Source organism: Phaethon aethereus (assembly GCF_964289735.1).
Source record: "Phaethon aethereus genome assembly, chromosome: 16".
NCBI classification, from domain to species: Eukaryota; Metazoa; Chordata; class Aves; order Phaethontiformes; family Phaethontidae; genus Phaethon; species Phaethon aethereus.
In genome coordinates this window covers 12,918,615-12,940,299 of record NC_138592.1, presented here as the reverse complement: position 1 = coordinate 12,940,299, position 21,685 = coordinate 12,918,615, and the positions used below count along the sequence as shown (strand labels likewise).

Sequence of the window (21,685 nt, the reverse complement as noted above, 5' to 3'; positions counted from 1 at the left end):
ATGTCTCCAACTGAAAGCACTTAAACTGCTTGGAATAGAAGCATATGGGCCATAACATCCCCAATTAAGTGAACATTTTGCTGAACTGAGAGACTAAAAGACATACGAAGCTAGAATATACTGTAATCTTGGTCATGCACTGTAGCCTCTAACTTTTCAAGGACAAAAAAAGCTGAGTGTGTAGCACGTAACCTTTAGCTCCCTCCCAGCCAAAGCAGAAGAACCCGATGAAAGTCACAGAGTGGTTTTTAACAAGGCACTAAAGGAGCAGGGGGTCCTCTGCTCTGCGCAGACGGAGAAGGGCACTGCTCCCCGGAGCAGTTTACATGTGCTGTCACAAGCACAAGTCAAGGGCTCCTTAGGTCACAACCTCATCCAACCTCCTGCTTAAAGCACGGTCAAAACAGAAGCCAGATCAGGATGCTGAGGGCTTTGGCCAGTTGGGTCTTGTAAAGGACTGAGGTGCCACAACCTCTGCGGATCCCATTTCAACACTCCCCTGTACTCGCCGGGAGCGATATTTTTCCTTAAGGCAAGCTGGACCCTCACCCGTTTCAACTTACAAAGCTTTGACAAGTGACACAGTTCTCCGTCCAACTAATCACAGATGCTATGAACCGGAAACCAACATTTACGGGTTTTTCCTTTCAGCATCAAAAACACCATCTCAAAAAACATGTCTTGATTAAACCAAGAGCTATGCTGCTGCTGTTGCGCCCTCCTGGGGCGCAAGGGACCAGGAGCCAAATCTTGAGTGTTATTTTTTCTACATGCAGCTGGACCCAAGAACCCCGATTCCTCTTTATTAAAAAGAGATGTCAGCCAAGTTAAATCATCCCATGACTCCTCCAGGAGAAGGATGTAAACAGCCACAGCTCACCCAGCTGTTACCAAGAGAGGCCCCGCTGACACGTTAGGGATCCCAACATGCTGCAAGACTTATGCTGAAATGCTTTGGCATGCTGCTTTCAGACATGTTTAGCACTAAAATCCATCAAAACACATTCGGTTACTTGAGTTTAAACTAGATTAGAGTTTGGGTCTTTTATTGACTTCTTTCAGAGTTTTGAACTCAGCGGAGAAAGAAACCAGTATCTACGTTTTTCAGCATACGATGCTTCCCAATGGAGTCTTAATGTTTAACGAACCCCACCCCTGCAACATGCCTGCAAAGTAAATGCTTTATAAATAAGAAGGGGGGAAAAAAATTATTAAATTATGTGCAAAAGGTCACAAAACGTCTACAGTACAGTTTGGTACATAGAAATGCAGGCTTCTGTCTCCCAGGAGACTTAACCTCTGTCAAAAGAAACTACCAAAAAGAAACTACCACTAATGCTGTGCTCCAAAGTGTTCAGTCCAGGTTTTAATATCAAACTTTTGCAGCTAAGAAAACTACATACTTGCTACAATATAGAAGCGCCCTAGGATGGAGGCTGCTGGGTGCCTGTGAGAAATGATGCTTTGCCCCAGGTAAACGAGACACCTTACAGGTGAATTAAATCTAAAACTACAGAAAAGCCTTCATTTTAAAAAAAGTTATCCATTTGCAATCACTGCAAACAATCACACAGGAAGGAGCTCTACTACCACATCAAAGTCCGCGAGCTCTAATGCTCCTGCTGATGCCCAGAAAACAGCTTTTGCGCACAACAGTGAAGGGGAAATCAAAGCACAAGTTCACTGATGCTATCCAAGTGTTTGCAGACTACAAGGCAGCTGAGAGCTCAGGCTCTGTTCACGCTGTGAACTCCACATGCTCAGCACAGATAGGCACCGGGGCAGGCGTTACAGCTAGATTAAGCGTAAGAAAGATTTTAACACAGGTGAACCGCAACACGTTACAGGGTTCAAACCGAGTCCCCATGTCTGTAGGTCTGGGACCATTCTCCAGATGAGGTTCACACATCACCAACCCCTTGCAAGAAGCACAAACCCACAGCAGACATGTTTCCATGTCAACATCATGACAATGATGTTTCCAGAAGAAGTTAAATTTTCAGTAGGAAATAAATGATTTGAGACCATGAGTGCTTATTCCCTTCCCTTATCCACCCAACACAACTAGCAAGCCTTTCAGTATGAGTATCATGTCCTACAAGAGACAAGTTTAAACAGAGCCAAAATGGCCTTTCCATGCTACTTTTAGCCAAACCCCCACATAAACGTTTTATTCTTAATATCCAAATATTTAGTCGTGCAGTATTTCTTATAGCTCAGAGACAGGAAAACCAGGCATAAACCACTACTGCCATCCACATAGCTGTGGTACTGGGGAACTCTGCAGGAACTAGTAATCCTCCAAGTAGGTTTCTCAAGCAGGTTTTCCGTGCTGGCACCAACCTCCCTGCTATTACAGTGCCATGGCAAGCGACAGCCGGCCCAGCCAAGCTAAAGCTATTCTGAGTGTATTTACACAGACTAAAAACTACCCAAAGCACATACTTCAGTATCACCAGGCTTTAAAACACCACCATGCAATACAAGAAACAGCAATATTCTACTAGACCTTCAGATAGTTTACCTACTCACCTCAGTTCTTTGCAGTGATGATCCCAGTAAAGCGTTTTTCACTTGAACGGTGGCATTTTGGCAACTGCCTCAAAATAATAAGGTTTCTTATTGAATTGAGATTAACAGAGTCCAACATATTCAAGTAGCCTAAAGAAGTGAAATCCCACAGAGACAGGAGGCATCCCCAGCGACTCAGCTGCAAGATTAAGTCCTTCTTGCCAACGTGATTTTAAGTGCAGACAGACTAGGTGGAAAAGGAAGAGAAAAACCTTGAAACTACCGGAAAATGTTCTTCTCGCTCAGGGAAGACAGCCTTGGGGGGCTGGAGCTGAAACGAGAACCCCACTCCCCGAGGGGGCTGGGAAGCGGCGTTCTGCGGGAAAAGCAGCGATTTAGCACTGACTCACGTTACAGCACCTCAAGCAATAGGAACCCCACACCTGCGGGGCACAGCCGGAGCCCCCCGCCCCACACCCGTCAGCCTACCTGGCCAGCTCAGCGCTGCAGGCGGTACCGGCCCAGCCGAGGAGAGACGGGAGTTCCGCGCCCACCCGCGCTCCGCCGCGCCCGAGCCCAGGCCGCTACCGGCGCTCCCCGCCCACCGGTGTCCCCGTCCACCCGGGACAGGCGCGGAGCTCAGCGGCGTGGCCAAGCGTCCCCCTCCCTCCGCGCCGGCGGGAGCCAGCTCATGCGGGGAGGGGGGGCACGGCCGCCGCCTGCCTGGGTGGGGAGCCCCCGCGCGGGCTCCCGGAGAGGCGGGAGAGGGGCGGACCCCACGCGGGAGCGCGGCCCGAGCTCGGCCCGCGCCGCCAGCAGCAGCAGCTGGAACCGGTCCCTCAGCATCCACCTGGCCCGGTCCCGCCGGCAGGCAGGGGGTCCTCAAAGGAGGTGTACCCCAGCCCCCCAAAGGAGGGGTACCCCAGCCCCCGGCGGGATTCCTTTGGCAAACAGCTTTTTTTTTTTTTAACCTTCCCCTAAATAAAGGGCCTGCAAAAATTAAGATGTGGACAAACCCGTTTTATTTAAGCACATACCGCTCCGGACAAATATTTGGACACACGGAGTCCAGGGGATGGGGAGGGAAAGACAAGTAAACACAGGCAAGGTGTGCTTCAGCATTAGTGCGGGTTAGCGGAACCCTTACAGAGTCTGCCCGTGCAAGGCTCCGGAGAGACACAGTTACTTCACACGAGGAGCAGAGACAAACATTTTTCACAAGCACCAAAGTACTCTTTGGAACGTGACTTCTTCCTAATTCAGGTCCTCTTTTACAAAAAAAAAAAAAAAAAAAAAAAAAAAAAAAAAAAAAAATTGTTGAATATGTGCATCAACACGAGGAGCAAACAGCTGTTCTGTTCATAGCCTGTGGATAAACCCTTAGGGCACAAAATTATGGCTCACCCCAGTCCCACCAACCTCCCTGTGGTCCTGCCAACTGGTTAAGTTGTTGGTGAGTGCCTCTTCGGGCTGCAATCTAACCTTCCATCCACCTGGCAGCTGTGCTGAAAAGCCTATCCTGAACAGAAACAAAGGAAACACATGCTCAGTATCTAAGGGCTTAATTATTTCTTGTTAGTTGGAGGTAGGCTTGTTTCATCTGTTAGAGTGTTGAAAAATGGTTTCCTACTTTGAGAACTGCCAAGTTGGAGATCAGAAGAGTGCTAATTGCAGTATGTGTAAAATACTCACTGGGCTGTACTACATTTAAGCTCCAGTAAGAACTGCTACTGAGAGTTACTGCCGTGATCTTGTTTGTTTGAAATCAGAGTAGTAGTGGTGAATAGAGAGTATCACTGGTGCGGTGTAGTGTTTGGTCCTTATAAAAGAGGAACCCATCCCTCTGTAAAGTGGGCGGGGAGCAGAGCACACTCCCAAGCGCTTGACAAGAGGCTGGCTGCTGTCATCCATTTAATAGAGGCAGTCAATACTGTTCACTCTGAAAGTAGCTGTTGTGACCCGAGTGTGTGTCGACTTAGTCTTGAGTGAGTTTCCTTTTCAGAGAATTGACCTCCCTCTGCCATCCTGCAGTGGCTCTTGCTGATGCTAAGTGGGATTGCTGCTAACGGTCGTGGGACTACTGTCTTTATTTCTACCCTGAGGTGGTTTTCCAAGCTTCATTCATCACTCTGTTCCAGTTTCCTCCCCAAGACCGAAGCTAACAGCCCTCTGCTCTCCAGTCTCAGGGATTCCAGGATTTTCACAACCTTTTCACCCAGCAAAACACAGAGCTGAGCCATGTAGACAATCAGAGAGGATGGCAGCAGTTGAATCCTCAGGACATTAGAGATCTGGAGCAACTGGCAGAGAAAGTTCCAGGTGAGAGAAGAAAGTATGGTGCACAACAGCTGGTGAAGAAAAGGAGGAACAGAATTGTGACACATCATGACAATGATGTTTCCAGAAGAAGTTCAATTTTCAGTAGGAAATAAATGATTTGAGACCATGAGTGCTTATTCCCTTCCCTTATCCACCCAACACAACTAGCAAGCCTTTCAGTATGAGTATCATGTCCTACAAGAGACAAGTTTAAACCCCAGTTCTTCAGACTGCTGCGGCCGAATCAATACTTGTATATATGAAGAGCTCCAGGAGAGCCAAATAGTACCCTGGACAAGTTCAAGCTCATTCTTAGCATCATTTCTCTAGCCTTTGAACAACAATGAAAGAAAAATGTTACTTCACTGACTTGGTACTGCCTTGGTGGTGTTAACGATGTCAAAAATACTTTGACTTGAGATATTACAGATTCCACACTAAAGCTCAGATTCAGGGTGTGCTAGGCAAACAATCGCAGCAATTTAAGATGATACCAATCCTTAGCTGTTCTAGCCTAATAAAGGTTACTGCTCCAGCAAAACTGGTGGAAGTAAATGTGAGTGAGTACCTCAGCTGCTGCAATTCAAAAATCCCAGCAATGTAAATGAGTAGACAGGACTGTGAATAGTGACAGTGGAGGCACAGACCAGCTTTCCTTTCTGAGCCCCTTCTGCAAAGGAACATACAGTCAAGGCACAAGGAAAAGGAAGACACACCAGACACTAAGCTCTTCCACTGCTTCAAATATACCTCTGGGGATTTGTGTAAAGCCTAAGAGGATTGGGACGGCCATGTTTGTAGAGACTTCTGGCTTCAGCTCTTATTGAGCAAGTGAAATAGGTCTAATTTTTAGTCACATACTCCACTGTAAGAAATCTGAAGCATCTTTTAAAAATACATATCAGCCATACATACCAAGAGAGTTTCTATATACACCTGAGTTAAGCTTCTTATCTTAGAGGAATAAGTAGCAATTTTCACTGTTTCAAATGCAATTCTCAAGTACTTTTAAAATATGTATACATACCTTGAAATACATACACGCTTATTTATACAGTACACAGATATGATATTCTGTACAATTTTGTACAACCTTTACCTCGTCTACAATAGGAGTCATTCCAAATAGGGAAGACAGAAAAAAAATCTCTTGTTATTCATTAACCAAGAAGAAACCTATCTTGCAGCTTTCTCTTACCCAAGAGGCCAGGGAGTCAGGCAGAGGTAAAAAAGTCAGAGCTGAGGCACAAAAACAGTAGATATGCAAAGAGGTAGTTTGGCTACGCTACTCACCATCATTATGTTACAGAAATTGCTCTTCTCAACATGGGAATATCTTATCTTCCGGTTCTGAGACCAGCTGTCTGAGATCACAGCAAAAAGACTCTGCTTTTGGCTTTTTGGATTTGAACTCAGATAAGCAGGCTTGGGCCTCAGTTTTCCCACAGATCCATTGGATTGTGTCTCCTCTTGCATTTCTGTACTGGATGTGTCATCCTGGTTTTCTTCCTCTGTTGGTTCACTCTCAAATTTAGAGTCAGAATCAGGCTCATCAGAAGATGGTTTCTTTATTTCTTCTGCACTAGGTATCTCTACCAGAAATAGGTTTAAAAAGAACATGTGAAACACTTGTATATAACTTTTTCTCCCTAGCTGTAAGCCTTGCATATCCTATCTAAGAGCTGGGTAAAGTTCTTCTGAATCTTTTTCATCTGAAATAAAGGATTTACAAACCCAACTAGGCAATAAGAGGCTGGTACAAGTGTTTGATTTCAACCAATTAGCTCTTAATCAGCAACTATATTAAAGGAGGAGCTGAAACACACACTACTTCCTACTTCTGCCCGTTTTGAGTCTCATTCAAAGCATCAAGAGATTCCAGAGTTCCTTTGTCCAGGCAAAAAGCTGACATTCCACTATAGAGTAAGTATATGGCAGAGCTACCCTTTACCTATGCAAAACAGACATTTTATTCTGCTTTTCAGACATCAGTAAGCTATGCCTATGCTGCCCAGGGTAGCTTGTACAATTGTCACAACCTCTTATAACCTGCACTTTTTAATTACAGTGCTCAGTTATCCTCAAGAGTAAACTTCAGTGTGTGGAAGGAAGATATTTTACTACTGAAGCAAACAGAGGCTGTTATGAGCATCAGCTGTGTGCTAAGCCTGCAAAATGAGAGCTGAAAGTAAAAAAACCTCAGTGTGCACTCATGTAGGACAGGAAAGGAGAGAAGAGTACAAGCCATTGCTGAGGCAACCACCTCCTGTTCCTCTGCTGTTTGTGGGTATTGTCTCATTGCTGCTATTCCTATGGGATCTATTATAGGACTGGCTACCATGTTATTAAGTAAGAACAGAGGGCACCAAATAGAGGTGAGAGCTTGCTGAAGTAAAAGTTTGTTCTTATTTTCCTTCCTACAGCTGTCTTGCAAAGGCAGAATCACTGCTTTTGAACTTACGATTGATTCATCAGCCAGGATTGCTCCAGCATTAGAGCAAACTAGCAATGCTTTATCCTCATGAGTACATCAACAAGCCTATTATTAGCCTCAACCAAAACCTGTTATCAGTTACTGGCACATTAGAAATAACAACCAGTGATGGATTAGAAAGAAGAGCAAAATACAAAAATAAATGAAAATGAATGTCCTGCTCCCTTAAAAAATTTTCTGTCGGCCTCAGCATTGATAAAAGAATCCCTTAACAGCTACCTGGGTAACACCCCCCACCCCCAGAAAAAAGAAGTGTAAGAGAACTATCATGCCAGAAAGCGTACAAATGTTTGAAAGCATACAAAATGAGAGAGTTAGGTTTGCTTTCTGGGGGATATTTTTATAGAAATTTACCAAAATTACTTGTCCTTTGCCTTTCTTAAATTAAATGATCTCTAAGAAAAAGGGAGAGAGTAAGGAAGAACAGTGGGCAGCAGCTTGTAGTCTTTAACATTTTTAACAGAAAAGTATAGTAATTTGAGTTTGGTTTTCCATATGCTACCAACAGTACAAAAAAACCCTTTAGTTTCCCTCTGTGTCAAGTGGCATTAGCCTAAAAATAGCTAGCAGAGTGCTTTAAAGATGAAACTAACAGCTAAAGCCTTTATGCAGGAGCATTTTAACTGATCAACTGCGGAACCTACCTTCATTAAGTAGAAGCTGTAGCCAGATAATCATTATGATCGACAGCATTACAAACGGCAAACAAAACCAGAAGAAAAGAAGAGGAAAGGTCAGATCATTCACCAAAGGAACCAGAGGATACTTCATTGCTTGCTTCAGGTTACACTAAGTTTAGAACAGCTTGCCTGCTCCGCTTTACTAACTACCTTTTAATAACTCTCATTGCATCACTGTGTTAATCACAAGAAGACGGTTGATATACTCAGCATGGTTAGCAAAAGGGACAGCCCTGCGTTATGCAAGGAGGGAGTAATAAGGATTAAATACAGGATAAGAACAACTGAGAAAACATCTGATTTGATTGTCCTTCCTTTGGCTGTTATTTAAAGGATAAATACAAGTCAGGAAGCTTTCAAGGCTTATGTTAAAACAATAGTTAAAGGTATGTTTATGTCTTCAGATAAAGGGCAGATAACCAAGCACTTCACCCACTTTGAAACTGGGTAGCCAAGGTTGCTTTTGAGAAGTCAATAAAACAATCAACCCTGCAGAGATGTGTAGAGGATGACTAGCTGAAAATTACCTCTCCCAGGCTCTCTTATTTGATGTGAAGCACAAATATGTCCCATATTAATGTGGACTCTATTTTCAGCCTACTATCTGTTTCCATCTATTAGTTGATCCATTAGGAAAATAAACCTTTGCATTTTTTATTGCCTATCTCCCTAACCTCCAAGAAAGGCAAGCTAGCATGTTTCATAAGATATATCTATAAATGTATTGCTTAATAGTAAAGGAGTTCAGGAATGATTGAAGTAGGAACAGATATCTGACTTTAACTTGATACTCATCACACTGTGTGTTTCTCTGTCAATACAATAATCTATTGCTTACCTCACAGGGGGATGTTTGGCTAAATTAATTGTGTAGCTCTCAGTAAACCTTAGAAAAGAGCAGCTACGTAAGTGCACATTATGAATGATTGCATGCATTTAACATTCTTGCTTGTGTGCATGCGTTTGTTTTTATGTAGTAACAGCCCTCTGAAATGAGCCTTTTAATCCCAAGATCTACATGAACTTTGCAAATTCTTATTAATTCACGTTAATAACACCCCTCTGTGATGAAAGAAAGCTATTATCCCTACTTTGTGCATTGGGTAAACACGTGAGAAGAGCCATTAATGACCTGAGCCTCAAGGATGCTCAATATTTGCAGCCTTCATTTCACGCAGTGGGGGTTCGAGGCTGTTAGTGGTTTGTCTACAAACGCAGCAACAAGAGCGACGGAAAGGAGCAGAATCCAAAAGTGATCGCTTCAGTTTTAACGGTAAAGTGTTTCTCTTAGTCACGTCACTGGCACCTCTCTGGTCCAGCCCGGCTCTTCACTGAGCCGGGCGAGCGGCCCGTCCTTCCTTCCGTGCCATGGCAGGACGGCTCAGGGCACGGATCCGGCAGGCGCCCCTGGGGAAGGCGAGGGCGCCTCAGCCACGGCTGGCTCCCCTTTTGCGGCGGGCAGATGTGCACGCTGACGGCTGACAAGGCCTCGAGGACGCGCAGGCTGCGGAGGTGACCTCCCAGGACAGCCTAGCGCAGGCCCAGCCGTGGGTTTTCACTTCCCCGCAAGAGCGAGGGGGGTGGGCGACTGCAGCCTCCCCGCCCCGCGGACTGGTAGCGGCTGAGGGCCGCAGCCACCAGCCGGCGCTGCCGCTCGCCCCGCCGCGGCTCGGAACGAGTTGTCGGTGCCCGCGTTCCCGGGCGGAGGGAGCCGGGCCGCGCGCAAGATGGCGGCGGCCGGGCGGGTGTTCGCGTTCCGCGACGCGCGCTGGGCCCCCGACCCGGTGCTGGAGCCGAGCGCGGCCGTGCGGACGCCGCAGCCGGTGCCGCTGGTGATTGACAACGGCTCCTTCCAGACGCGGGCGGGCTGGGCCTCTGCCGACCCCGCCGTCCCCGCAGAGCCTCTGCTGCGGTTCCGCTCGCTGGCGGCGCGCAGCCGCGGGGCCCGCGGCGGGGCCGGCGCCGAGACGCAGGTGGGCAACGACCTGGGGAGCCTCGAGCCGCTGCGCTGGCTGCTCCGCTCGCCCTTCGACCGCAACGTGCCCGTCCAGCTGGAGCTACAGGAGCTGCTCCTTGACCACGTCTTCCAGCGCCTCGGCGTCGCCTCGCAGGTACCGCCGGGGCGAGGGCCGGAAGCCGCCGGTGAAACCAGGCCCGGCGCTGGGCGGGGGAGGTTGTGCCTGGTGGGAATGGGGAGTCCGGCATCGCCCCGGTTGTCCAGGGACGTTGTGTTGTCCCCTTCTGGCAGATACCGGTGGACGGGCCCTGAGCAGCCAGGCCAGGCGCTCCCCAGGGGTGTCTTTTGAACCCTGCTATTCTCTTTATTTCTTCATAGATTTGTGGTAAAACGAAAGCGGGAGGATACAGCTGCAGGGCGAGAGATTTGGATTGCAGCATCGTGTCAGGTTATGGCACAGAACCAGTGTCCAGAATCGGTGTTTGAGAAGGACGTGAAACATTACTAGTTTTGTATAGTGCCCTTAGTAATAGTGCTCACTGACTAGCTGTTTTGTATACCCAACTGAGAGTTGCTCCTCGGACCACAAAGCCTTTTGCCTGTGGGACAGCACCAGTTCAAAACCTTTACCTAGTGCTGAACTAAACTTCCACCAGTTTTCACTTGCACTTCACCTCCTCGTTGCATAGATTTTGGTTACTTAGATTCTTAATAACTTGTATATGCCTTTAAAAATCAATTTTCCTCTACCCTTAGGAGTTTATTTTTTGGTTGAATTAACATTGGAAGCCCTGTTGTAGACAAGACTTCATTTTTACTCCCTTAAGTACTAGATATAATTTAACTTACATGATTAATAGTCTGCACATAAGGTGCTTTCTCATCGCTGTTTTGGGGGAGTTCTTGCTGATGTTCAAAAGAAGCAGCAAGGGTAAGTATCCCTGGATTTTCCCTTCCTACCTTTATTGTTTTTCTTTTCTTTTGTCTCTTACAGGGTTGCGTTGATCATCCAATTGTTTTGACAGAAGCGGTGTGCAATCCTCTGTATTCGAGGCAAATGATGTCAGAGCTCCTCTTCGAATGTTATCAAGTGCCAAAAGTGTCCTATGGCGTAGACAGCTTGTACAGTTTTTACCACAACAGAAGGCAGAACTGGCCCTGCAGTGGTTTGATAATATCTTCAGGTTATCAGTGTACGCACGTTTTGCCAGTCTTAGAAGGCAGGTAAGTTGACAAGGTGATTGACTTTTCAGTGATGCAACTACCCATTCCTCTAGCAGTCAGTATTCCAGCTCCTGCAATATAAGCTCTTACCAGATCTTAATTTATACTGATGAGTTAAAACTAGGTCTCCATATTTCGCTAAGTTCTGTTGAGTTTTGAATTGAAGAAGCAGTACATATTGCATTTCTAGTTACTATTCATGCATAAATCTGTACCTTCAAAAGTAGAAGGGGATATCTGCCCCAAGTAAGATCAAGCATTAAAAAACATATGTTAGGTTTTAAAGCAGCTTTGGGACAAAAGAAAGTGCTCTGTGAGATTTCTGCAGTTCTTGAGGCTTTTAGCATTCTGATTATGCTGCTGCATTGCTCTACTTTTCTTTTTGTAATCCTTACTGCAGGAAATGGTGTTACTATGTCTGGTAGATGCTTTAAATTTCTGAGGGTTACACCTGGCCAACTGTGAAATGTTACAAAGGTTAAAGGAACTACTTTTAGCTCTGCTAGCCATCGCTTCCTTTCTTAAAATAGAACATTTCCTTGCTGTATCCAAAATTATTTAATGCTTCATATTTTAAAGCAGAACAGAGCCTTTCAGAAAGCATCTGCAGTAAATAAGGCAGTGATTATGCGTGTTGTCTGAAAAAAGCAGGTGTGTTAGATTCTCTGGTAACTGAATCTTGAAGTATTTACATCTAGTTGACCATATCAGAAATTAATTAATACTGGGGAAGGTAGGAGGTCTGTTTTATGCTGAACTTGTTGCTCTCTCCAGTCTCAGTTGTGGCTCTTTGCATTTTCAGGTTGGATGCCAAAAATTGCAAACGTATTAATCTTGGAGGGTGTCAAGCAGCTGTGTATCTCCAACGCCTCCTTCAGCTGAAATACCCAGGACATTTTGCTGCCATCACTCTCAGTCGCATGGAGGAAATACTGCATGAGCATAGCTACATTGCAGAGGACTATATAGAAGGTAAAACCACCTGTAATTTTCCATTACATCATCCAAATTTAAGTTTTGTCCTCTATATCCCTTTGTGGTGAGTTGACCCTGGCTGGACTCCCGGTGCTCACCAAAGCTGCTCTATCACTCCCCTCTGCAGCTGGGTAGGGGAGAGAAAATATAATGAAAGACTCGTGGGTCGAGATAAGGAGAGGGAGAGATCACTTGCCAGTTACCGTCACGGGCAAAACAGACTCAACTTGGGGAAATTAGTTTAGTTTATTACTGATCAAATCAGAGTAGAATAATGAGAAATTAAGCCAAATCTTAAAACACCTTCCCCCCACCCCTCCCTTCTTCCTGGGCTCAACTTCACTCCCGATTTCTCTTCCTCCTCCCCACAAGCAGCGCAGGGGGATGGGGAATGGGGATTGTGGTCAGTTCATCACACGTTCTCTCTGCCGCTCCTTCCTCCTCAGGGGAGGACTCCTCACACTGTTCCCTGCTCCAGTGTGGGATTCTTCCCACAAGAGACAGTCCTCCACCAACGGCCTCCTTCGGGCATCCCCCTGCTCCGGCCTTGGGCCCTCCCTGGGTGCAGATGGAGCTCCATGGCCACAGGGGCACAGCCAGCCTCCCCCTGGGCTTCCCCAGGGGCTGCCGGGGACCCTCTGCTCCAGTGCCCGTAGCACCTCCTCCCCCTCTTTCTGCTCTGACCTTGGTGTCTGCAGGGTTGTTGTTCTCACTCCTCTCCTTGGCTACCATTGTGCGTTTTTGGTTTTTTTCCCCCTTCTTAACTCTGCTTCCCCAGAGGCGCTACCACCGTCACTGATGGGCTCGGCCTTGGCCAGCGACAGGTTTGTCTTGGAGCCGACTGGCACTGGCTCTGTTGGGCATAGGGGAAGCTTCTAGCAGCTTCTTACAGAAGCCACCCCCTCTAGCCCCTCCACTACCAAAACTTTGTCAAGCAAAAGATACACCCTTGTTCTCAAGTTGGCTGGGATTCTGGCAGAAATGCTCTACTACTATTTTGCTTCCTTTATAGATGTCTTTCTGGTAATCTACCTTATGGGAAATGCTTGACAACAGTTTCAAATTTAAGATAGAAATGAAATTCAATTACAAAAAAAAACCCCAAAACTGTATTAGTTCAAGTTTCTCTGTGAATAAGAATTGGAATTATCTCAAAGGAAAAGAATTTAAAATTAGATTGTTTTATTAGTTACTTTATACTTCCAACAAAACATTAAATTGGTTAGGGTGATTTCTGCACCTGGCCATGTTTCTTATCTGCTTTAAGGTTTCCAAAATTGCAGAGCACACTTCTCATGACTTTTTGTGAATTAAAGACGTTTTAATATTTCCATAGTAAGTGTCATCTTAAGTAATGGCTGAAGAAAAGTATTTTCTTAAATTTGTCACTTACGAAAGAGCCTGCAGGAGTCCTTAGAAATGTGTGAGAACTCTCCCTTACCTTGGGAAGAGAGAAGGGACATTAGTGTGCTTTTCCTACTTCTTAGTACTTTGTGTTTCCTGCATGCTGGAGATCAGAGCACTAAGAACCATGTGCACTGAGTATGTGACTGAGGGGGTAGCTAAATATGGGGGCATCAGCCAAGAGGTGACAGAATCCTAGGCTGGACCGTTGTTGCCGCCTTTCTTCTAAGTCTGAACTTAGTGTGGACTGTGTACAACATACAAATCATTGTTCTCAGCCTGGCAAAACAGTTATTTTTGCTTTCAAAACATTCAGAACTACAGAAGTGGAGGTCCCCAGAGTACTATGAGAACAACATGCACAAGATGCAGCTGCCTTTCTCTAACAAACTGCTGGGAAGCACTCTGACATCAGAGGAAAAGCAGGAGAGGCGGCAGCAGCAATTACGTCGACTTCAAGAGCTCAATGCACGTCGTCGGGAAGAGAAGCTGCAACTTGACCAAGAGAGGCTGGACAGGTTACTATATGTACAGGTAATCAAGGCAAAGTTTTCTCTGTGATCCTTTTGGAGGAAGGCAGGCTGTCTTCTGAGCTTTATCACAGGGTCATGCATCACTGTAAAGAAGCTACAATTGTCCTGTGTGTTTTCTGATAGGAGCTTTTTAAGATTACTTGCAAGATAAAAGGGAGAGATTTCTGATGCAGAGGATGCTTCCGGGTTCTGAACAGTATGACTTTTGGGAAATATTTTGAATGCTGCTGAGGCCTGCACATCATGACATCTAGTAATGAAAGCAAAGTGTCTGTACACGTACAGTTGAGAGATAGTTGATTGACCTGTGTTGTTCATCACAGCTAATTCTGATCTGTCTGTAGGAACTTTTAGAAGATGGTCAAATGGATCAATTCCACAAAGCTTTGGTGGAGCTGAACATGGACTCTGCAGAAGAGCTTCAGTCTTACATCAACAAATTGAGTCTGTCTGTTGAACAAACGAAGCAGAAAATCCTACAGGCAGAAGTCAATATCGAAGTAGATGTTGTGGACAGCAAGCCAGAGGTATAATGTTTTCACCAAGTTAATCTTCTTTTCTCGGACAGAATTAAGTGTCTGTGCTTGAAAATGTGCCCCTTCAGACTAAGCTTTTCTGAGCTAAGCTTTTCCTTTAACACACTGCAACTCATTGTTAATTTGGTAACTGCTTCTCTTTTTTTCCAGCTTTCCTATGCAGCTACAAAAAGTGACAGTTTTGATTTTTATAGAGCATGCCTGGAATCAGGAACCCTTCTGGTGCTGTTCTGCACTGTGCTCTGGCATATATCTTATAGTTTGATTCCATATAGTTCTGAGCATAATCTCTAGGCTTCCTGACAGTAGTTGAAGTATACTGTTATATGAAATCAGTAAGTTTCCTTAAAAGTTTCTTGCACATCTTTAAGAAGTTGGAGAAAAAGAAAATACCCCTACTGGGTCAGAGAAGGTTCCACTGAAGATACTACTGCTTCCCTTAGTACTTACTCCTGGCAGCATATGCCAGCCACTGTCCTTACTTAAGGTTGACTTGCTTAGAGGGTTGTAAATGCAGTAGCTAACATAATGATTTTGTTGATACTTTAAACCAACCTCTGACTCTGCTTTTGCATTAATTTTGGTGAAATAAATGGCCTGGTATATTAAAGAAATTTGTTTTTCAGTGTCTGACAATTAAACGACATGGAGTTTTAAGTTCTTAAATCTCAAGTGGTTATAATCTGAAGGCAAGCATCCTTAAATTTCTCTAGCCTTGTATTAAAGATACACAAGAACCTATCAAGCTTTTTATTAACAACAGTGCTTGTTTGCCTTTCTGTTGTTCTCTTTCAGGTGCAGAGAACTTTACGGTAAAAAACTAACCCTTTGCCTTCATTTTGGCTATCTTTTTTGGTGCAATTAAGCAGCATATTGTATTCTGCTTATTTAACAATGAAAGATTAATTGCTACACTTATTTGTTGGGAGTTATCTTGAAGATGAGGTGCTTGTTTGTCTGCTTTGCTAGACTAATACAAGCCCAGCACGTAGCAGCTGCTTCTAAGAGATGGTCTAAGGCTGTTTGTTCATTGACTTGAAATTGCTTTTCAAGTCACATAAGATAGAGCTTTTTTAGTTATATCAGTCCTTGCTTAGGAAAAGGTAGAGAACAACAGAAAATTGAAGCATAGGGGAGAGTGGTGCCAGATATAGGGGTTCTCATGCCTTTATATGGAATCTGAGATGTAACCAAAACCAGCAGGTGAGCTGGTATCTTCTTGGTTATATTTTGCTTATCCTCAACAGGAAAGTTTGTGTAAGAATCAGAATGACTGTGTTTGAGCAAAATTGAGCTAGATCATGGGTTTACCATCGTGGTGAAGAAACTTCCCGCGTTCTGTCAAAAGAAAATGTTCTAGAAAGAGATAATTGAAAGACTGTCAGCTCCATGTGATATTGCCCAGTGGTTGTGTCTAAGTTCCAACACATCTGGTTTGGATTCCATGCTCCTCCGCTTTACTAGGTGTAATCTCAGACCTGGGAATAAACTGGCAAGCCTTTTTGTTTGGACTGTGTGAGTGAGCCTACAGTTACCACCGAAACCATTTGTGAAGATAGGCCATCTCTCTGTTGTCCTATAGAGGAGACCAAAAGCTAATTATGTTGTCCTAGGTCTGTGCCAACTCTTCAGCAGACTTCTGTGTTTCTTACTGTTGCTAGGTTTAAAACATAAAAAGAAATGGATTTTAAAAAGCCTAAGTGCTGGCGATAACTTCAGGTGATTACTGTTTGTTTGCTCTAACGATGAACAGTGTTTAAACTTCAGTTCAAGCTTTTCCTTGGTTTTTAAGTGGACTTAAGCTAGATACGTCAGAATGTTTAAATGATCTAGCTTTATCTCACCCTGGTGTTGCTTGCTAGATGTTGCAGCAAACCTTCCAAGTTTAAAATAACAAAAACAAATCTGCAGCCACAAAATCCCGAAGGTAATGTTGTAACACAAAAATAAAGGAGATAATTAAAAAGCTGCCGCTGCTTCGCAACAGTGAGTACCCTAGGATTTTGAGGGATGCTTTTCATTAGGGGGGAGCTTTGGGAGCAACTTCAGATCTGTAAAATATAAGGGCTTTTTGAATATCCTGTGTGCAAATGCTAGGCGGTTGAAACTGTCAAAAACTGTGTGGCGGCTTTGTAGCTAGCAAATACTTGTTTTCCAGTCCCGTACAAGCAAGTCAGGGAGTTTAATGGTAGTTTATAGAGCAGTTAGAGGTACTGAGAGCGCACCGAATTTTAACCAATTTAAAAAGCTATTTTAATAAGTTTTAGGATGTTGTATTTAGGACATGGCTGGCTAGGATCCTGGCAGTCAGCCTGCTGACTAAGGCCTTTAATTTCTGAGGTGGCATCATGATAAATTTATTGATAAGTGTTTTATTTTTATACTTTGAATGAATGTCTGTCTTAATTCCTGTTTTATAGGTTATTCACCATTTTGATTTTTGTCTTCAGTGCTGGAGAACAGTGTATTCAGTTTTAGGCACATTAAGGAGTTGAGATTTGAGAGAATTGAGGTTGAATTTTCCAAATGTGTCACCAGAATGGCAGTCATATACGTGCTTAGCTCACCTGAGCTAACCTACCTTAATATACCTTCTCTGTTTCCAGACTCCCGATTTGGATCCATTAGGCAGTGAACAGTCACTGGAGGATGTGGAAAGTATTAATGAGTTTGAACCTTTATTTGCTGAGGAACAGCCTGAAGCTGAGAAGCCTGTTGCTGCAGTACAGGTTTGATTTCTATATCTACACCTCATGCTAGAGGTTGCTGCCTCCTAGTTGTCCAGCTAGCCTGCTAACACTTCTCCAAATGCAAACATTGTTTGCATGCTCTTGGAAAAGATGCTTAAACTATCTGAACAGGACATTAAGAGAAGAGAAGTCCTTGCAATTTTATCTGATGGTTTAGAGCGTGAATGTACCCACTTGGCTCACTCGGCAGGCAGTTGTAGCAGTGCTGTGTTACCTGGCGGGGGGAGAAGGGGGGAAGTCCTGCCGAAGTTTTTCTGTGTGTGATCCGTAGCCCAATATCGCATCCCAGTGGACAGAGCTTTCAATTTGTGAGGTTGAGCCTTAGGATTGAGTGGCACCAAACAGAAAAAGGTATAGGAAAATTCCAGCTTCTTTGTCCTTTTGGAACCTTTTACAGAATTGCCCTTTCTCTGTGAGAGCATTACGATCTGGGTTTTGTACAGAATTGTTTGGAAACTTTGCTAATTCTAGAGTATTGCTATTCTTTAACATAATTTCCCACTACTTTTCAATCTCATCTTTTTAAAGCCCGTGTTTAACCTGGCAGAGTACCACCAGCTTTTCCTTGGCACTGAAAGAATCAGGGCTCCAGAGATTGTCTTTCAGCCTTCCCTGATAGGAGAAGACCAGGCTGGTATAGCAGAAACCATGCAATATGTCCTTGAGAGGTGAGTTTGCGAAGGCACTTACTTCAAATAAGCCAGTCTTGTTTTGATATCTGCTTTTGCAATACTGGTTACTTAACAATAATATGAGGAAATATGTTTGAATTTTTTTTTTTTTTTTGGTAGGGTTGAGCATTGCAGGACAGACACATCTTCCTGTTCTGAAAACCATGTGTAACTCTTCTTGTCTTAAGTCAGTGGTCTCTAAACGTTTTTGATCGAGTACCTCATCAGTAAAAAATTTTTGAGCACACACCTCCAATAGTTGTATATTTATAAATTATGTACAGGTACTACTGAACTAGTATTTTATGTACATTTTAAAACACACACGATAGAAATTAAAAACGGATGAGATAAAAGTGAAATAAACACTATTTTGATTTATTTATTTATTAATGGTACAAAAAGTACCTTCTTCCAGCACCCCAGTGGATTGTCTTACACGCACCCCGCTTTGGAGACCCCTGGTCCAAATTGTTATAGAGGGAAATAACAAACCCTTGTAAATGTTCATCCCTTGAAACAATGAGCTGTCAGTCTCTGGTTTTGTGAGACCAGAATTAGGGGTGACATTTTTAAGTTATGATGTGGGCATGTTTGCTGGGCAACTATTTCCAGAGAACTTCATATTTGCAAAATGTCACCCCTGAACTCTATGAACATATCAGATTGTGTTTTCTGAAATGTAAGAATTGCACTCTACTGAGTTGTTGATTTGTGGGGTACAGTGCACAGAGTGCTTTAAGGATTTTCTTCTGCCACCCCCTGAATTTCTAGAAAACAAATGAACACAGGCTTTCATGCTAGGGAAACGAAGGAAGTTCCTCAGTGAACACTGAAGACAAGGCATCACCCATAGCTGTTCAGTTCGTAGGGAGAGAAGTCCTTGAGAAAGACTGAAGTTGGGTTTTTTGTTCCTTGTAGGTATTCCAAGGAGCAACAAGCTATTCTTGTCCAGAATGTTTTTCTTACTGGTGGAAATACAATGTACCCTGGACTGAAAGGCAGAGTCCAGAAGGAACTCCTTGAAATGAGGCCATTCCGGTCTTCTTTTCAGGTACACGTATTCTCATAATGGTTACATGGACAGTCCGTTCTTCAGTGTTCAAAAGTAATTCTGGTTGGGAGTGGTACAGAGCAGGCATACTGAGAGCATGGGAGTGGAGAGTGGTTTATGACAGGACACTGAAAACAGCTGTTGTGACCCGAGAAAATGAAGGTTAAGCAAAGATACTGTTGCTTTTTCTGAAGATTAGTTAGAGAGAGTAGGGTAAATGCCTTGGAAAAGGAAAACCTGCTTCAGCTAAAGAACCATGCACACACAAGCATGTTTGGCTGGAAATTTGCAGACTGATTTCTTAGGATTGGGACAGGTACTACCTGGAACAAGCAGCCTTTGTTAGGAGTAGTTGCTGGCAAAAATTGTGCTCACTTCAAAACTGCATTATGTGTTCAGTTTGTTACATGGAAGGACTGTCTGGGACAGCAGCAAAAGAGATTCAGTGAGTGTCTTACAAACCTGTGATCCCTTGCTACGTTTTCAGTAGCAAGCACAGTGCAAGCTGGGCAAGTCCCAGAGTTTGCTATGCATTTTCTAAAGAGACTTGCAAGACTCTTCCTTGCTGTTCTGAAACCACCTTGTTTTCTCAAATCTACGAACTTCTTGAATAGAAAATCAGGTTGTAAACTGGGGAGAGAAAAAAAAAAAACAGTGCAAATAAAATCTCGTGATTCCACAACCCTTGTTTTTTATAGTTCTTGTATGTAGCTGTGGTCAGGGTCTGACTGACAGAAACTTAGTTACAGCCATATACCTGGTAGTCTTAGGAAGGATATTGCTTGCTAAGTTTTGAGTGTGTAACTTGTGTCTGTAGGAAGAAAATGAGCGTGTGTTGTTCTGCTTTTACTGTCGCTGCTTGTAACTGAATAAGAGCTTCCTTCTCTCCATCATAATACGGTCTGTAGTGTGGTCCTATCAGAAATGAGTCACTTCACAGATACCACGTGGGATTTACACAGTGCCCAGTCTAGCAAGCCCATAGCTGACCCAGGAAAGCAGTTCGTGCTACAGTAGTAGGAATCATTTAAATGGAAGTATGAATCTACCCCAGTGGAAAGAGTACGTGTCCTTTCCCACATACAGTGATTTCTTGGCCTGCAGTATTCCTCCCTGGTACTTAAAGCAGGGAGGAAGTTTTGCTGGAGCACTTGATACTTGTTTTGCAGTACTGCCAACTCTTCCAGCATTGGCTTCCAGCTGTGAGGGCTGTTGGTTGTGAATGTGATGCACCCATGTAGTTTCTCAACCTCTAGAAACACAGCAGGCTCATGGAGAATTGATCTCAAGGTGAAAACACACTTTGAACCCATTCCTTAACATTACTCTTCCCCAGAGGCACTGAATAATCAGCTTGAGCTTCTGAAATTCAATGGTTTGTGTCATATACTACTGTAGTCAGGGTACAAAGGGCTTTCCTCTCCTGTGTTGAATTGACATCGTTGTTCTGTTTTTCTTCCATCCAGGTTCACCTTGCTTCCAGTCCTGTTTTAGATGCCTGGTATGGGGCTAGGGATTGGGCAGTGGAATACATGACCCGTGAGGAAGGCTGGATAACCAGAAAAGACTATGAAGAAAAAGGGGGAGAATACCTCAAGGAACACTGTGCTTCAAATGTCTATGTTCCCATTCGCCTTCCAAAGCAGGCCCCACGGTCAACAGAGGCGTTGGCACCTAGCAGAGTGCTGACATCCAGTGCGGGCAACCCTTGTGAGCAGGCATAGCACTGTGCCTTCCCACACTGCGCCTTGGATGGAGGTAACAGTGCAGAGAAAAGAGTTACCGCATTGCAGTAGCAGCTCTGCATGGAGTACAGGCTTCAGCCTAGCCTTGCTAGCCGCTCAAGAGAGTGCGAAGCGTCTCATCCAGTCACTTGAACGAGGTGGACAAGCCACGCTGGAGCGTCGGCTGGAACGCTTGTAGCACTTGCAAGGTGTAGTGCTGCCCATGCATAGCCCAGGAGTATGCATCAGCAAGGAGGATCACAACAGAAGTGCATTCCAAAGAAAAATACCAGCTCATAAACATTCCTAGTAAGACTCAGGGGTTTTTGAGAGTATATGTTTTACAGCTTTTTTAATTTATTTAATTAAAATGTACTGGTTTTATACTGCTTTTAGTGCATGATCCAGAAGCTGGGCTTGTACCAAGCGAGGCAGTCCAGCAGGCGTCTCTCTCTCTTGTCGCAGCGGGCATTTGTCGGGATGTGTTGGTCGGGTCGCATGGTGCTGCTGGATTCAGATCTGTGCCTTTCCTCCTGAGGCCTCCTGCACTCCTGTCCTGTTTGATTTCCTTCCTGCTACACACGTTCTGCTAAACCACCGCCAAATAAGTGGTGGCATTTCAGACACTTTTTGACTTCATTTATGTCAGTAATATCGATGTCTTGGTTGAAACTGGAAACCTGCTTGGATAGAGCACTGCCCAGCTATAAAGACAGAACCCTCCCTGCAGTGCAATCCAGAAGGACTGCCAAATCTTGTGCTGTCCTTAAGTGGTTTTACAAGAGTGGTGGCTGAGCATGGCAGCTCTTGACTGGTGGGATTTTTCTATCAAAAGTTGTTTTAGGGATAAAGC

The 21,685-nt window shown here is 44.4% G+C and overlaps 1 protein-coding gene across 1 annotated transcript; it reads left to right on the top strand.

Moving 5' to 3' along the window:
• The first annotated feature begins 9,607 nt into the window (after positions 1-9,607).
• ACTR5 (actin related protein 5) lies at positions 9,608-21,047 on the top strand. Its single transcript, XM_082007259.1, has 9 exons — positions 9,608-10,115; positions 10,956-11,185; positions 11,988-12,157; positions 13,881-14,098; positions 14,442-14,624; positions 17,240-17,362; positions 17,912-18,051; positions 18,976-19,108; positions 20,575-21,047. The coding sequence occupies exons 1-9, from the start codon at positions 9,732-9,734 to the stop codon at positions 20,830-20,832; spliced, it is 1,839 nt and encodes a 612-aa protein (XP_081863385.1). The 5' UTR covers positions 9,608-9,731; the 3' UTR covers positions 20,833-21,047.
• The last annotated feature ends 638 nt before the right edge of the window (positions 21,048-21,685 follow it).